Source organism: Hyaloscypha bicolor (assembly GCF_002865645.1).
Source record: "Hyaloscypha bicolor E unplaced genomic scaffold K444scaffold_126, whole genome shotgun sequence".
NCBI classification, from domain to species: domain Eukaryota; kingdom Fungi; phylum Ascomycota; class Leotiomycetes; order Helotiales; family Hyaloscyphaceae; genus Hyaloscypha; species Hyaloscypha bicolor.
The window spans coordinates 90,262-104,462 of NW_020194628.1; the positions used below are offsets into that span (position 1 = coordinate 90,262).

At 36.1% G+C, this 14,201-nt stretch overlaps 2 protein-coding genes across 2 annotated transcripts; one reads left to right on the forward strand and one right to left on the reverse strand.

Moving 5' to 3' along the window:
• The first annotated feature begins 262 nt into the window (after positions 1-262).
• K444DRAFT_596532 (uncharacterized protein) lies at positions 263-1,775 on the forward strand. Its single transcript, XM_024878435.1, has 5 exons — positions 263-571; positions 634-738; positions 793-1,017; positions 1,073-1,215; positions 1,279-1,775. The coding sequence occupies exons 1-5, from the start codon at positions 362-364 to the stop codon at positions 1,703-1,705; spliced, it is 1,110 nt and encodes a 369-aa protein (XP_024731708.1). The 5' UTR covers positions 263-361; the 3' UTR covers positions 1,706-1,775.
• A 130-nt stretch (positions 1,776-1,905) lies between these two features.
• Positions 1,906-2,375, reverse strand: K444DRAFT_500502 (uncharacterized protein; the record flags this gene model as incomplete). The annotated part of the gene is made up of 2 exons (XM_024873342.1): positions 1,906-2,002; positions 2,047-2,375. Coding segments are annotated over 2 exons (426 nt in total), but the record flags the coding sequence as incomplete, so codon positions are not given.
• Between the last annotated feature and the right edge of the window lie 11,826 nt (positions 2,376-14,201).

Below are 14,201 nucleotides of genomic sequence, written 5' to 3' on the forward strand. Positions count from 1 at the left end.
ACCTGTCTTGATTCCAGCTTTTCTTGCTGCGCTGTATAAATACGGGTTTACATCTCAAGACCCCCTATACAGAGTATCTCTATTTAAGCTTCTGATTTAAGCTTCTGATTTAAACTTCTGATTTGGGGACCACGCCGTGGGGCTCGGAAGAGGATTCCCACCTGCAAGGGCATTGTTGGTCCCCCTAGTTCGAAACAACCCCACGGGACGATCGACCGTTCATGCTTGCACCCGTACATATCAAGCTACGCAGGTCTTCGAGCAACAACATCAACCATTTCAAAGGCAACTTTTCGAAAAGAGCTGTGTTTCCTTCGCGGCCCCCCTTTTTGGGGCACAACTGTCAACCCCAGATTGAATCATGTCAGAAACACCGTTCTCTATCGCTGAGCCCTCCGGAAAATACCCCCCCTTCGCCGTGGTGACGGAAAGCGATCACTCGGCATGGATCCTCATCGCGACACCATTGTGCCTATCGTGCATTTTACTCTTCAGCCTGATCAACCTCTCCATTCGGCAAACAAATAGTGTAAGAGCTGGCTTGGACGAAGCCTGTCTCGCCTCAGCAACAGTTTGTGCCAATGCCATCCGCGAATCGTGAGACCCACAGTTCCAAGCCTAATTGAATTGTAGGTACTCGCATGTATTCAATCTTCCGTCGTCTTAGGCGCATGTGCCAAAGGCCTGGGCAAATCGATCGAGCTCTTATCGGACAGAAGTCTGATCCAGGTGCAGCAGGTATGTTTCCCTCGAGCCACACTCGGTGCCTTCCTACTAATAATCGTGTAAAAGATGTACTATGTCAGCAACCTGCTCTTCGTAGTCTCTCTCGGCTTGTCCAAGATTTCAGTTGCCTTCCTGCTCTTGCGCTTGACTCCGCAAAAGGGACACATGCGTATTTTGTATGGGATCATTACTTTAATGGCTGTGTGGACGGTGGCATCAACATTTACCGTCGCTCTGCAATGCAATCTGTCGCGCCCTTGGATCTTGATACAAGAAAGTTGCCCTGGAGTTGTAAAACTCCCTGTTTCTCATCCATAAGATTGAAAGAAAGCTGACCCATATGCAGTTTCTGCGACTGAAGCTCATTTCCGGCTTCGACATTGCCTTTGAACTCTCCCTGGTTGGCGTGACCATCAATCTCGTCTCGGCCCTCCAGGCCGCCCTCGACATAAAGTGGACGGTGATCTTTACTTTCAGCATGCGTCTTCCGTACGTTAATCCACCCCGCATATCCATATATGTACCCAATTCAAAGACTAACATCGCACGCAGCTTAATTATCGCCATCGGTTTCCGCCTCGCAACCTTCAATGTTGCCGGCCTGACTACCAATCCGACCATCCTTCAAGCCGAATATATCACCTGGACACAAACAGAGCTTGCGTACTCCATCATTGCAGCAACGATCCCTCGCCTCCGCCCCTTCATCAAGAAGCTCGCTACCAACTATGGAGCAAGCCCAGCAAATGGCTACGGGGCTGGACATGCCAACGAGACAGGCGGTGATCAGCAGTCTGGCTCCTTTCAGATGTTGACCTTAAGGCCCAAGGGCAAGGGCGATGAGTATAATTACCGTATATGGTCGGGTGGAGTGCCGAGGAGAAATAATGGGGCGAGTGTTGACAGCCAGCGCATGATTATCAAGAAGGATCTTGTATGGGAAGTTGACCCTGACCCGAACAGAAGGATATGTGTATAGCATGTATAAAAGAAATAGTTTTGGATTCCAATCGTGATATAGAGATAGACAAGACCTGAATAAGACAGACAGTTTTGCATTACGAACAATAAATATTCCATCAAAACATCAAGCCTTCGGGTAATGTACATTCTTTTTATAGACCCAATCCTGTATACATTACAACTTAATCCGAGGCCTAATCGCAATTCAACTCACTGCCCAGTTGCAGGAAACCTCTGCTGCGTCATCGTCGACCCAACAGCTTTCAACGCCGAGTTTGAAAGCTGCGTAATGCTGGGCAAGATATTGGGATTTCTATTTCCGTCAGTCTCATTTCTCTCGAATCTCGATCTTCTTACCTCGCATTCTGAATTGTGACAACATTTCTCTGGACAGCCGAGGCTGTTGGATTCTGCATGATAGCTTTCAATCCTTTCAGAACCGTTGGAGTATTCTCCACGATCTTGGTGTTTGATGCACTTCCAGCGGATCCTGCTGCGGCTGCGAGGACTGCTCTCTGAGCATCTTCGTCAGACTCGGCGTTGAAGGCGGTCGTAGCTAGCGATTTGATGGTATTTGCTGATGTCTCGGCTGGAAGTTGGTTCAGGCTTGCAGAAACGGTATTGGCATCTTCTGCGAAGTTCATTGCTGCTTGCTGCACGGCTGCCATGTATGGCATCCTGGAAGAAAATCCAAATAACCCAAGAGATGCTTTTGCGACGGCTGATTGTCCAGTGGAGCCTTTCGAGGTTGCATCAGTCTTTCCTTCGCTCACGTCCAGAGTGGTATTCGATGCCGCTGACGTCGAGCCGCTCAAATCCGCAGACCCTCCCGCTGTTGTGGCATCATTGGGATTTGTAGCCGCGCTGAAATCTAGAGATGCGACTTGAGAACGACTGCCGATTGGGTAGGAAAGAGTGACACTCAAAATGGCGAGAAAGGAGAGGACGTGGAAGAATTTCATAACGAATATCGACACTGAAGGGAAGTATTAAAATTCATAGAGTCAATGAAGATCTGCTTGGAGTGGAGAAGAACGGCTGCACCAAACTAGTTCATATTAACGGAGGAAACCCATGCGCTGCATCGACGAAGTTGTTCCATCTGCGTTCCACTTTCCCAAGTTCTCTTCTCATTGGGCCGTGATCTCACGAAAACGATTCAAACGGCACCGAAATTCACGTCCAAACCATCGGATGTTGTTCCATTTCAGTCCCCGTGTCGGACGACTTATCAGATCCTGTTGGCTAAGACATTCCGTTTTGGGGGATCCTCGCGAATCCGTTTCAACCTCCGCTCGTTTGCCGGGGTATTCCATCAAGGCGCAGTCTGTGCCCAAACGTTTCTCCTCCACGTCTGGATCTCATTGGGCATTGTGAAGCCTAAACAGTCTGGAAGATGCGACTGGAAAGCTAAAATGTTTCTGCAGGCATTGCGTGGTGATGTCTGGGTTGGCCAAGATTTCATGCATCAGGTGCATTTCTCCGCCTCTAAATGCCGATCTTGAAGGAATGAAATTCTCCGAATCGACGAGAGTGATGGACAAATCTTGGCAAAGCAGCAACAAGTGTTAGAGCCAAGAGTCCGAGCCACACCGGCCGGTGACTGAAAGAGTAGAAAGTGGCAAATTCTCCGGACAGACGAAGCTCAGGCCATGGCTGCTGAGTCGATGAAACAGAGTCTCCGATGCGTATTTGCATTCGATTGCTGGATGATTCTGCCAAGCGATCTGGCTTTGAATTCGCAATTGGGAGAGGAGAGGCTCTGGAGAGGGTACTGGCGATGAATTAGGACGAAGGATATTTGACTATTAATTATAAAACTGCAATATATCTAGCCTGGTCTGTTTCAACGCTTCACCGACAAAATATATAATTGACGAATCGTAAAGATAAGGAAGGTCGGTCGTAACTCAATAGCGGGCTCTTCAGCTATTTCCAGTATTTTAGAGAAAAGCTCGTACCTGAAAAGTTCTACTTCCTCATTATGTGGTGAATTCCCACGTGATTCAGCGGTAAATCATTATCTTCACCATCGATTCGTTCTCGTTTTATAATCAATCCTTAACGATACCGGCCCTGCAAGTCTTAGAGAGCCCAAATACTGGCTCAGTTATATCGTCGTGCAAACATTGCTTGTCATATGCTGAAGCTTAATGTCAAGGAAGAAGAAGAGATCAAAATGTATGCATTTTGATGGACGAACTGCTACTGCCTCTTAAGGAGGCTAGCATGGATACCGCTGACTAAGGGACTAAGGTACAGAAGGTCTGGTCCTTCCCATGATATCTCCCCCCCCTAGAGTAAGGAAAAGCTGCTCCCGTAGCGGCTATAATCGATCCATCTGTATAAAATAATAAATAATAAAAAAGAAACTTCCTATCCATTCGGAGTACCAGTTACTAAAGACTAGTTCCAGCCATAAACAATTACTTAAGTTTATCCATAACCAAACCGTAGTATCTAGTACTTTATAGAACTAATCTAACTAATAAAGGCCAGCGAATATCCGTCTAATTAATAAAGACCAGAAGAATATTTAATCTATAGTAAAGAATATATCGGATAGTAAAAGGTATAAAGAGGTAAAGATCCGATAGTATTATTCTCTAATCAGAGAATGTCTATATAGGAATCGTAAAAGAAAGATTACTACGGAAACCATAGACATAAGTAAGAAAGGATTATGGCTTAGGTTATCTTGCTATATTCGGTAGCCGGGTAATTGAATAGCTTCTTACTATTAATCTTGGTCTTAATAGACTTGACTATAGTAGTATAATTAGCTGGTCGAGGCAAATTAAGCAGGATATAGGCTGCCTATATCTTTAGTACCCGGTTATTAGTACCGGGGTCTGACCATTTCCATAGTTCTTTAATCTCGGGGGCTTTACTCTTTCTTGCCTTCTTCTATAGAATCTTAGTGGGTATAAAGTTATTAGCGATCCGCTAGGAGGATCTCATTAGGGAGCTAGGTTCCTTTCTCTTCCGTAATAAGAAAGTGGGACTAGTAGTTCCTGGTACGGAGACCAGGATAGTATTATGGTTCCCTTAACCAAGTAAGAGCTTCTGAAGTAGCTAGTTAGTATAATCTTTGTCTGGTTTATAGTAGCCGAGTTACGGGAATACCTGTTATATAGTATCTTGAGTAATAAGTAGGGTTTCCGGTATAATAGTATTACTCTATTCTTTTAGGGTATTAATTCTGATTATAGATCTCCTAAAGGTATTATAGTCTAGCCCGTTATATACTATATAGGCGAGCTATCTATAAAACCTATAAGGGATTAATAGGATAGATTCCGGGAATATATTAAGTATATCTACTAGGTAAGGGATATCTTATATAAGTCTCTTAACCTTTTTTATATATCCCTAATCTATAGTACTATAATTTATAATACCCTGTCTAATATCTAGTAAATCTCCCCTAAACCGGTTATAGAAGTTAGTTATAGTTTCTTTATCCGATTTGGTCCAGGATACCAGAGTTTAAAGAAGATAGTCCAGATTACAGATACTCTTATACTACTACCTGGTTACTAAAGCCAGTATATTTTGGATATTATAGAAAGCAGCCGTATATATCTGGGCAGATATTAAAGTATAGGAAAGAATATTAAAGATAGAAACCTGAGGATTATAGCTATAGATAGTAATATTTTCGAAGATAGTCTTCCTAATCTTTGGGTCTATAATACTATAGTTCTAGTAATTATTAGAGATCTTGACTAGATTCTCTATAGGCTTATTAAAGGTACTGGATACCTCTAAAGAGCGGATATTCGGTAGCTTGGGGCCCTTTAAGTAATATCCGGCCTTTTCGGGTTCCAGGAGAATAGAAACTAGTTTCTTTAGGTCCTGCTCTATAATATCTATAAAGAAATAGTACTAATTCATTAGTATATACTTAGTAACCTTAGATATCTCAAAACGGCTACTACTAAGGATAAGAATTTGGCTATTACGGTCCTTACTAAGGCGGATATATATAATACGGTTATCTCTATTTATTTCTCCGGTTTCCAGATTAGGATAATTAATAAATATATATCTGGATTAAAAGGCATTACCCTAGCTATAGTAATCTCTAAAGGGAAAGTAGTCTGGATAGATATCTACCGGAAACCAAGAGGAGAGATTAATCTTAATATAAAACCATAATACTCTAAGATAATTATAACCCGGGCAGATATTAATTAGGAAAGGGCTTTTCGAGTTACTAATATAAGAGATACTGGTCTTGCTATTAACCAGGATTTATTCTACTAATAGCTCGGATACTAAACCGGTATACTATATAAGAGTACTTTGGTCTTTTTAGTAAGATGGTTTACTATTAATATAATTATCTACTAGATCTATAGATAGGTCCTATAATCCTTTCTTCTCTTTAATTAGATCCTATAGAATACCTTCTATCTAGTTATTTCTATATTAGTACTTATACTTATTATACTCTGAATTCCTAGTATCTAGCTACTCTTTTAAATTGGTATATACTAGCAGTATATTATAGACTATAATTAGTCCTATAGTAATATCCGTTAGTACTATAGAGGCGTTTCCGGCTAGACTCTATTATTTCTTCTTAAGCTTTGCTTCCGCTAGCTTCTTAAGGGTTCTGCTAAAGGGCGGTATAGCGGAATTCGTAGAAGTATATAGATATATAAAGGTATATAGATAGGTAGAGGTATATAGATAGATAGAGGTATATAGATAAATAGAGGTATATAGATATATAGAGGTTTATAGATAAGTAGAGATATACGGATAAGGAGATTAATTTATTAGTTTATTAACTATTATAGTTATAAATATTTTAGTAATAATTACTAGCCTTATATTTAATAAGGCTAAGAATATAATTCCGGAATCCTTCTATATATAAATTTCCGCTTTTTGCAAAATACTATTCCTATATATAAATATTCTAAATAAGATATTCAAATAGTTAATAGTATTAGTATCTAGTTAAAAGGTCCCTTTTGAACTTCTTAACTAGTATAGAGATATCCGCTCTTAGCTTATTTCCTATTCTCTACTTCTTTATATTATATCCCATATAATAGACTTAGTAGAACGGTTATCTATATTATTATCCTGGTATATTTCTTATTTCCTTATCCGTAATCTCTTTAATAATATATCTCTCCTCTCCGTCTATAAGAATCGGTTCCGGTTCTGGGTTCTTTTTCTTATATGGATCTATATTCTTTAGTTCCAGGTATTTAATAGATATAACGGGATAGATATTTAGCTAGAATAGTAGTTCTAATTTGAATAAAAGCAGTATTATAACTCTGGTTACCTTATACGGGCCTATTTTATTAAAAGAGAACTTTATAAAGTTATCTAGAAGCTTATATCTATTATCTACTCCTTTTACTAATTTTAAATAGACTTTATTCCTAATATGGATTTCTACTGGTTTCCTTTTTTTATTATAAATTGCCTTTATATATACTTGAGCTAGTATAATAGTATTATAGGCCTCTCTTAGTAAGAATTAGTATTCTTCTATAAAGTATTTGGCTCTCTTTTTAGTAAGAGGAATAGAGGATACTGCTTGTATTAGCTAGAGGAGGAACCGTGGTTTCTGTCTATACTATAGTTTATATAGAGGGAACCCGGTAGAGGTATTTGGTAAGGTATTGAGAATAAATATTACGACTGGAATTAGATCCTTCTATCCTAATTAGTCAAATCGACCATTAATAGTATATTATATAGTATGAATAAAGGTTTGGTTTAATCTTTCGGACTAGCTATCTACTTTAGTATAATAGGATATAGTAAAGGAAAGCCTAGTATTTATAATACTATATAACTCCTGCTAGTATATAGAGGTAAATTTGGGATTCCTATCCGAGATTAAGTTCTCTAAAAGACCTATTTCTTTATATCCGTTCTTATAGTATATTCGGGTCTAGTTCTTTCCGGATTAGGTATTCTTTCCGAGTATAACTTTAATCTATTTCATTAACTAGTCGTTTAAGAGAAGGACCATATTATTCCCGTTCTTCGATTCGGAGAGCCCGGTAATAAAATCCATATAAAGTATTAATAATTAATAACTAGAAACGGGAATAGATATAAGTCTACTATATAGCTTATATATTACCGGTTTGGTAAGCCGGTAAATCAGATAGTCAAATATATAGGTATCCGTCTTCTTCTTTAGCTATAATATAAAGATATTCTATTATAGGAAGTTATAAGTTCTATTTCTCCTGATATAAGCTCGATTATTATATATAATATATATAAATATAGTTTATAGCTTATCCGGAATATAGAGATATTCCCTTTCGTCCGAGTCCCGAAAATATAGAAGCTTAGACTATAAGTCTAGCCGGAAGAACTCAAAAGTAGTAATAGGCTTGTCTTTGGGGCTATCCTACTATTTCTGTAGTATAGTTTAATAGACTCTTCTAAAGCTCCTGTCTCGGGGTATCTCGGTTACTACTCTTTGAATAAAGGATTTATTTATATGGATTAATAAATAATAGATAACTCTTTCTCTATTAGTTATAGATTATTCGTTTATTAGTTTTAGGAATTCCTCGGAATAGATAGATAGGCAAAATACTTTCGTAAGGGTTAAATCGTCCTTAGTATTCATATATAGCTACCATATTAGTTCAGGAGTTATAGTAGTTAGATCCGTAGTTTATAGTCTAAAAAATATATTAGTATTAGTATAGGATTTGCCAGAATAATAGCAGATCTCTATATTTATAGTATATTTCGCCAGGAAAAGATACTAATTAGTAAGATAAATACTCTTCTTATAGGTTAGTCTATTATTCTTAAAGGAATCTATAATAGCTTAGTAGTCGGTATAGACCATAAGCTTACTACTATCCAGGTATTACAGAAGCTTTTAAAGTACCTAAATAAGAGCTCCGGTTTCTAACTCTATTAGCTAATAGTTTTATTCTATAGGGGTTAGGGTCTTTAATAAGTACAAAATAGGCTTCTCTTTTCCGTTAATAGGGTCTACTTAATAAAGAGTAGTACTATAGCTGTATTCTTTACTACTATCCGTATATAGTATAAATGGGAGGTTAAAGATTAGAAATATTAGGGTTAGGGTATTATATAGACGGTTCTTTAGGGTTTAAAAGGCTTTATAGTATTAGTCTATAAGGTTATCCGGAATGGCATTGGCTTTAGCCTTGGCTTTTTTATAATAAGCCTTCTTTCCGGTAGCTAGTATTCCTCCTATAATAACTCTAGATAATAGAGGAATAGGTATCTTTTCTATAAAGTTAGCCCGCTTAGTCCCCTGTTTCGGTATATTCCGTAACCTAATTGTTTTCAGCTCTACTAATAGGGATATAATATTGGTATAATAGTCTATAAATTTGTAATAGTATCCGAAAAACCTAAAAGAAGTCTCTAGTTAAGCCAAGATTTATAGAAATATCTAATTAGAGATAGCTTTTACCTTTTCTAAAAGTATACTAAACTCAAGCTATAAAATATAGTAGCCTAAGGCTTGGATATTCAGTTACCTGAAGTAATATTTCGGAAGCGAGAGTATAATTCCGGATTCTACTAGAATAGATAGAATTAAATCCAGATCCTTTAAGTATTAATTAATAGTTTTAGAGAATATAATAATATTATTAATATATACTAGTATAAAAGCCTAAAGGTACTAGCCAAATAGCTTTTCTATTCTTTATTGGAAAAAAGCGGAAGTAATAACTAAACCTTAAGGGGCTATAGTTAACTGTTTATAGCTATGGTAAGTAGTAACCAGAGCTACTTTTCACCTATCTTTAATAGGGATTTTCTATTAGAAAAAGCTTTTTATTATATTCAGGCTAGAGAAAACCGTAACCCTATCCAGAGTAGAAAGAACCTTATCCTATTTTGGGAAAGGGTATATATTTAATTCTAGCTTGGTATTTACTCGGTATAGATCTATAATTACTTGCGGTTTCCTGTTTTTCCAAACTATAAAGGCAGGAGATATAGTAGGTAATAGATAGCCCAGTAGTATATCCTCTAAAGATCTATCCTGTTTTATAGGATCCAAGATAGAATCTATTATATTATAGTTCCTTTTAGATAATAAATAAGATAGTTACCGTAAATCCTTAATATTAATACTATTTCTAAAAGGAATCGGTATAGTTATTCTATTATTAAAGCAACCGAGCTAGAGACGGAATAATCCCTTATACTTCTCTAGTATATTATGGATCTTTATATATATATTATCTCCCTAGTATATAGAGATATCCGCTTTATCTAGTTCCGGTTCTGGCTCGGTAAGAGGCCATATAAGGAATAGATATCCGGCAGGATATTTTTTATCTAGTTCCGTAATATTAGGTAGTAGGATCCCTTAAATTATATCTGCCAAGCTTATAAAGACATTATATATTTCGAGTAAGTCCGGATAAGAAGTTATCTTAGGGCATTCCTTGAGAGTTCTAAAAAAAGTACCGGCAAGTATCCGAATTAGTACTTTACCGAAATTAGTAAAGAGTAGTAGCTCCTGGATTCCGTTTATAATATAGTTTATTATAGTCCCGAATTTGTCAAAAGCAAGATCTGCTTAAGAGAGGAAGTTAAAAAGATATCCGTTCTTTATAGTTAGTAAAGTATAATAACAGATTAGTAAGTTCTGGCCTTATCCGGATTCAAGAATAATAGTTTCTATAAGGTAAATGGCTACTGGCCTAGGTTTCTCTATCTCCTTTATAATTTTGGTATATAGTAGAATATACGAATTGGAGTCTCCTATTTATAGATAATATAGAGGAGATCTATTATATTCCTATCGGAAATTAAGAGTATTCGGAATAATAAAGTTTAAACCAAGAAAGAAGATACTCTCTAGTAGTCTATTTATAATATAGACCCGGATAATAAGAAATTCTACTATCTCATATTCCGTAGTCTTATAATAGATAAGTATATTTATATACTCGTTCGTTATAGGTCCCTTGCCTATTCCCTAAAAAGCTAGCTAATTACCGTTCTTAAGGGTCTTAATTAGTATATTTGGGAATCTCTTAGCTAATATAGAACAGTTAATAAGACTAATAGGGGATCCGGTATCCGGATATAATATAATCGGGATTCCCTTGCTTATATATATTATAATATAAGTATTAGTATTTAGTATATACTAGATACTATTCAGGAGTATTACTAAAATAGTTTTTCCCTTAGCTGCTTTTCGGGGTGGTTTCCGTCTAGTAGGGAGAAGTTCTATAGCTTTAATAAATCTTCGAGCCGTATTTTTAGAGAGAAGACTATTTATTAGAGTCTTAGATAAGTTCTTTAAGATCTTGGCTAGGATAAGTTAAGTAAAGTCAGACAGGAACGGATCTGGTAGAATTATCTAGGTAACTATTGAGTTTAATAAGTTTTCCGGGGCTATAGTTTCAGAGGTATTATTTGGGGATTCTATAGTAGTATATAGTAGATTTGTAAAGGAGACTCGGAAAGCTTCCGGCTTCTTTATTTCTCGTATAGTTTTAATCTATATAGTTAAAGTTTTAGGAAATCTTAATTTCTTTTTTGAATTAATATAAATAAATCTATTATTATCTTTATCTTTAGAGACTAATAGCTTATATACTATAGGTAATATATAGATCTATTTCCCAGAAGAATATAGGATTTCTGTAGTTCGTAGTATATAAATAGTATAGCTTAATGGTTTATTATAAGAGTAATCTGTATCCGTACTAACTAGATTCTAAGGATATTATAGTATAGATAGTAGAATATACTAATAAGGCGGTTAGTATCCTACTAAGAACTGCCCTGGGAGTTTCCCTTCTTGGTAAGTAAAGGGGAGGGTGTATTATCTATATATAGGGTTCCGGTAGTACCGGGGGTATTTATATAAAATAGTTAAGATCTAATCGGAAGACAGATCTATTATTAATAAGAGTCGAATATCTCTTTATTAACGAGTATATACTTCTTATAGCTAGAGTTAGTATTAACTATTATTATAGTAACTGGCTGGTTATTAAATCGATTATAGTTATCCCAATTACTTCGGTTATTCCAGTTATTTCGGTTTTGGTTACGGTTATTCCAGTTATTCCGATTATAATCATTCTAGTTTCCTTATCTATTATACTAATTTGATTAATATACGGGTTATAGGTATGGGCGTTTATACTAAGATTAATAAACCGGAGCCGGGGTTATAATAATAGGAGGCGCCGCAACTATATAGTATGGTTGGGATTCCCCGAAAATAGCTTATTATTATTAATTAGCAGGGCTAAAGTATCTAATAGATAGAACTATAATTATATTAGAGTTTCCTAATTCCTTCTAGGTACTATTAATATTCTTTGGTTTCTTTGATTACTATAATATAGTAGTTGGAATAGTATACTATAGAGGCGATTATACTTGATTTACTATCCAGTTTTAGGAGTATAGCTATTAGTATAGTTAGTTATAATATAGAACCTATCCGGAAAAGTATTCCTGGTATAATTATTTTATAGAAAATCTATCCTCTATTATCTTAAACTAGGCTTGAAGCTAGTCTTAGAATTATTAGTATTAAGCTCGAGCTTTATATTCTACTAAATAGACCTTAAAACAGAAATCATTTATAGTATTATAGCTATTCCTTAAACTAATAGTTAAGGCCAGGGTTAGATCTAGTTTATTATAGATATAGTATATAATTAGATCTTTATTCTTTTCTCCGGCTACTATATATAAGCCTTGCTTTTCGGTAATATACTTATATATATCCAAGACTAATTTATCTATAAATAAGTATTTTATTATATCTGTCTTTAAAAGAGCTTATAAGGTATTTATATTGAATTATCGGATTAATTAGATCTTCTATTCTTTAAGACTCTCGGCTATAAGTATAGTTATATCTTTATTTAGTCCGGAGAACTAATTAAGGGCTTTCTCTCTTATATAAAGCGGAAGGGTTATAAGGACCGGTTATTTACTATAGGTTATAGCCAAGAATATAAGGTATCTATAATATATAATAGCGGTTGTATCTAAAAGGGAGCTATTAAAGGTTCTAATATTATTAACCCGTAGGTACCGGGTTCCTCTAAAGGTTCCTTAATAGGAGTTGCTATAATTATTTTGGTAATTAGTAGATCCGTAACGGTATTAATAATCTCGATTGCCTCGATAGAAGCTTTAATAGGATCCTTGATAAGATCTATCTTCGGAAAAGTCAAAGCTATTATCCGGGTTACTGCCTGGGTTTCCTCGATAAGTATCTCGGCAAGTTAACTTATGGGTATTCTTGTTTATATAATAATAATTATTACTTTCTTTATAGTAAATATAATCTTAATTACTGCTATTTCTATTATTCCGGTTATTTTATATCTTCTTGCCCTTTCCGAAAAGAGATTTATAGTCCAGGGTACTATAATATCTATAGTTCTAGTCGAATCTATTAGGTAGAGGATTATCCGAGTTATCTTAATTATCTTCCGGGGTCGGTCCGGACTTGAAACGATCTATAAAACGTATAAAGAGATTAATATTATTAATATATAAGGTTTGAGTACTAATAGTATTCTCGGTATAGTCTTTGAATTCCGTTCTGGTTTTCTTATTTATGGTTTTAATAATAGTAGTGGCTTCCCTAATATCTTTATTCGAGAGATGGCTTTTAAGATATAGAAAGGCTCCGGTATCTATCTTATCTACGAGAATAATAATAAGTATAGTATTCCTTTTCCAAGATTATTTAGAGTAAAAGTCATTCGGGGTACCAAAGCTTCCTTTTAGACTATTATTACCGCTTGGTCTAGCTAATCCAGCTATTTCGATAAAGAGATTCCATACTCCTTCCGGATTTAATTATAGTTACTTTAATAGTAAAGTATGGTTAGACAAGTTAGGAATCTTGTGGGAGGTATTAGAAGTTGTAGATAGTAATTGAGGTAACGGTTATCTCTGGGTAAATACTAGATTCTCGATATATTCCTTAATAGGGAAGGCTTCTTTATGAATCTGTTAAAGGTCTAATAGAAGGGATATAATCCGGTAATGGGAGATTCGATATTGTTTTGGTTATATTAGTAAGGGACCTTCTATAGAGGAAACCGTTAATATAAGGGCGGATTAGAGGTCCTATAACTCTTGTGGCTGTCTGTATTCTGAAGGGGAAAGAGGGGAAACCGTAGGAGTAGGAACAGGTTATAATATAATTGCAGGTTATACTATGTTAGTCGGTTATATATTAATTAGTTATATAGTGGTTAGTTATACCGAGCTAGTTATACGAAGCCGGTCTAAGAGACGGTCGGGAACTAGTGGCAGCCATTAATAGTATTTACTAATAACGGGAGATAAGGAAATTGAGGATTCGGGAGATTTGGACTTGGATTTTTTAATAAATTAACCGTTTAATCCTCTTGGTTACCAGGGTTTGCCTCGGCCCCGGCTATAATATATGGAGGGGTATTAGCTTAGTACCAAGGTCGGATAAAGCTATGAACTAATGATTTACTCGGGATCCTGTTTGGCTT

Bases quoted from the DNA above. Each gene is read 5' to 3' on its own strand.
- K444DRAFT_596532 (XM_024878435.1), top strand. From the start codon at position 362: ATGTCAGAAACACCGTTCTCTATCGCTGAGCCCTCCGGAAAATACCCC. The intron at 572-633 runs GTTTGTGCCAAT...ATTGAATTGTAG, and splicing joins CCTGTCTCGCCTCAGCAACA to GTACTCGCATGTATTCAATC. The intron at 739-792 runs GTATGTTTCCCT...ATCGTGTAAAAG, and splicing joins GTCTGATCCAGGTGCAGCAG to ATGTACTATGTCAGCAACCT.